Source organism: Phaseolus vulgaris, chromosome 8 (assembly GCF_000499845.2).
Source record: "Phaseolus vulgaris cultivar G19833 chromosome 8, P. vulgaris v2.0, whole genome shotgun sequence".
Lineage (NCBI taxonomy): Eukaryota > Viridiplantae > Streptophyta > Magnoliopsida > Fabales > Fabaceae > Phaseolus > Phaseolus vulgaris.
The window spans coordinates 41,220,517-41,222,739 of record NC_023752.2 but is presented as its reverse complement, the minus strand read 5'-3'; the positions used below and the strand labels follow the sequence as shown (position 1 = coordinate 41,222,739).

The window sequence follows — 2,223 nt, the reverse complement described above, 5'->3', positions numbered from 1 at the left end:
GAATTCCAGGCGATGACAGGAGTAAGGGCCCATTTCGATGGAGCAGATCAGGTGAACTGTATCTTAAATAATCAGTTTGGTTTGAAGCTTACTGTTTAGTAAGTAGTTTCGCGCTGAAGTTCATTGCCTTAAGTTTGCAAGTTACATTAAGTATCATCGTTTGAAGAATAACAAGTTGCTCGATTTTTCTCTTTGAGTTAACAATTGATGAGTAGATGTAAGGCTGATAGTTTGCTCGAGTTTGAAGCAGTGAGTAAACGATTGAGCCCGAGAAATCGCTAAGTTAATTTGTTTAAAGCGATTTCTACAAGGAAAAGCGAAGTAAACAGAGAGACCAGGTGCGAAAGCGGAAGAAGTTATAATAGAAGTGGTATCAGTTCAAATGCATAAGAAGAAAAGAAAAGTTATTACAAGTAAAGATTGTGCAAAAAGAAACAGGCATTAAGTCTCAGGAAATAAGTGATGGAGGGAGACGATTAATCTTCAGAAGGCACGATCTTCCCATCCACCACTTCATTGCATATCGACACCATGGAGAGGTCGAGCTCAGGGTACTGACAAGCGACTTGCTCCAGGGCGGCGTCGAATCCGGCGGCAAGGACTTGGGCGGAGCTTTGCTCGAGTTCTTCAGTTTGTTGCTTGAGCCCCTCGGTTTGTTGCTTCAGCTCGTCAGCTCGCTTCTTCAGTTCTTCGGTTTCCTCACGAGCTTGAGCAGGGTCTTCAGCAACCCTTTTGCCTTCGTCCCGCGCCTGGGCCAGCTCTGCAACAATTTTCTTGCTTTCCTCTCGAGCCTTGGCAAGCTCATCCATGGCGTCGTCCCTCTCCTTCTCGACCTTTCCAAGGAGAACCTCCCGATCAACCGACCTTTTTTCAAGGTTCTCTACCTTGGCTGCATCCGCTTTCATCGATGCCTCCAAGTTGGCCACTTTGAGCCTGTAGGGAACCAGCTTACTTTCCAGCTCGATTTTCTCTTGAGCTAGGAGGTGCAGTTTCTGGCGCAGATCGGAGGCCTCCTTGCGTGCGACCCTCAGCTCAGCATTCATGGCGTCCTCCACCCTCGAGTGATCGATTTTCGCCATCATCAGATTGCAAGACAGCTTTTCTGCTTCAATCTTTATCAGGCGATTCTCCTCCTGGAGCGTTGAGATCTCGCCCTGAAGCTTCTTGTTTGAGCTCTTCACAGCCTTTGTTATGATTGAGGGGAGGTCCTCTGCCATCATCTTTAGCTTGGCTGTGAAGGGCCCCCAGATTTCTTTGACCAAGGGGGGAAGGTTTGCAGCTGCTGTTGGTGGAGGTGCTGAAGGAGCCTGGTGCTGACTTTCGCCACCACCCTCTTGAGTTGGTAGAGCGAGGGGGACTTCCTGGCGTGGTGGTGAAGTGCGAGACTCGGTTATGAGTATCGGCGAGTTGTGGGCGCCTTCATCCCCACCTGGTGCGGCTTCAGCAATTGAGGTGGTTGAAGGAGGACCCTCTCCAGCAGATACGAACGGCGTGGAGGCACTAGGAGGGTTCTCTATGAAGTTGGGCTCGCTGCCTTCAACCACAGGGAGCGCGACCGCCAAGGGTGTTGCTTGGACTGGCGGTGTTGGAGCTGGGGAGAGAGCGGTGTTGGAGCTGGGGGAGAGGGCGGTGTTGGTGTTGGGAGAACGGGCGGTGAAGAAGGTGTGCCACCCTTTTTCTTTTGGTGACAAGGCCGTCCTCAGTCGCCTCATCATCCTCATCCTCATCCTCTTGAACCACTTGAGGGGTTTTCCTCTTTGGTTTCCTCAAGATGAGCTTTTTTCGTTGAGGGGCGGGCAGTGTCTCTGGAGGAGCTGGACCTTGAGGAGGCGATCTGCCCTGGGCAGCGGCGATCTCCACCACCGAGTTGGGCACGGTTTGGGACCCCGTCGCCAACTTATGAGTTCGGGCGAGCGCCCTCAGTTCAGCTAATTTGCCTTTGCCCAACATGAAGTCTGCACAGGGTAAAAATAGACAGGTAAGCAGAAGCAAAGGCAAAATATACGAGTATATGTGCGAATAATGCAAACAGGTAGCACATGAACTTAAAGCCAAGACCAGTATGCAACAAGCAGGATGCCCAATGGCAGATAACAGAGATGCAAAATCAGTCCCAGCGCAAAACGAAAACCCAAATTGTGAGGTAAAGGCTAACCTATGTGAGCTTCAAGTTGGCCTTCGAGGTACTCGAAGGAGATTATTGAGGAAGTAGGGAAGGTGATG

The 2,223-nt window shown here is 50.5% G+C and overlaps 1 protein-coding gene across 1 annotated transcript; it reads right to left on the bottom strand.

Annotated features, from left to right (window-relative positions):
* Window positions 1-476: 476 nt before the first annotated feature.
* Window positions 477-1,721, bottom strand: LOC137825149 (filament-like plant protein 1). Its single transcript, XM_068630823.1, has one exon. The coding sequence runs from the start codon at window positions 1,719-1,721 to the stop codon at window positions 477-479; it is 1,245 nt and encodes a 414-aa protein (XP_068486924.1).
* Between the last annotated feature and the right edge of the window lie 502 nt (window positions 1,722-2,223).

Coding starts and splice junctions, on each gene's coding strand:
- LOC137825149 (XM_068630823.1), bottom strand. CDS start 1,721: ATGAGGATGATGAGGCGACTGAGGACGGCCTTGTCACCAAAAGAAAAA.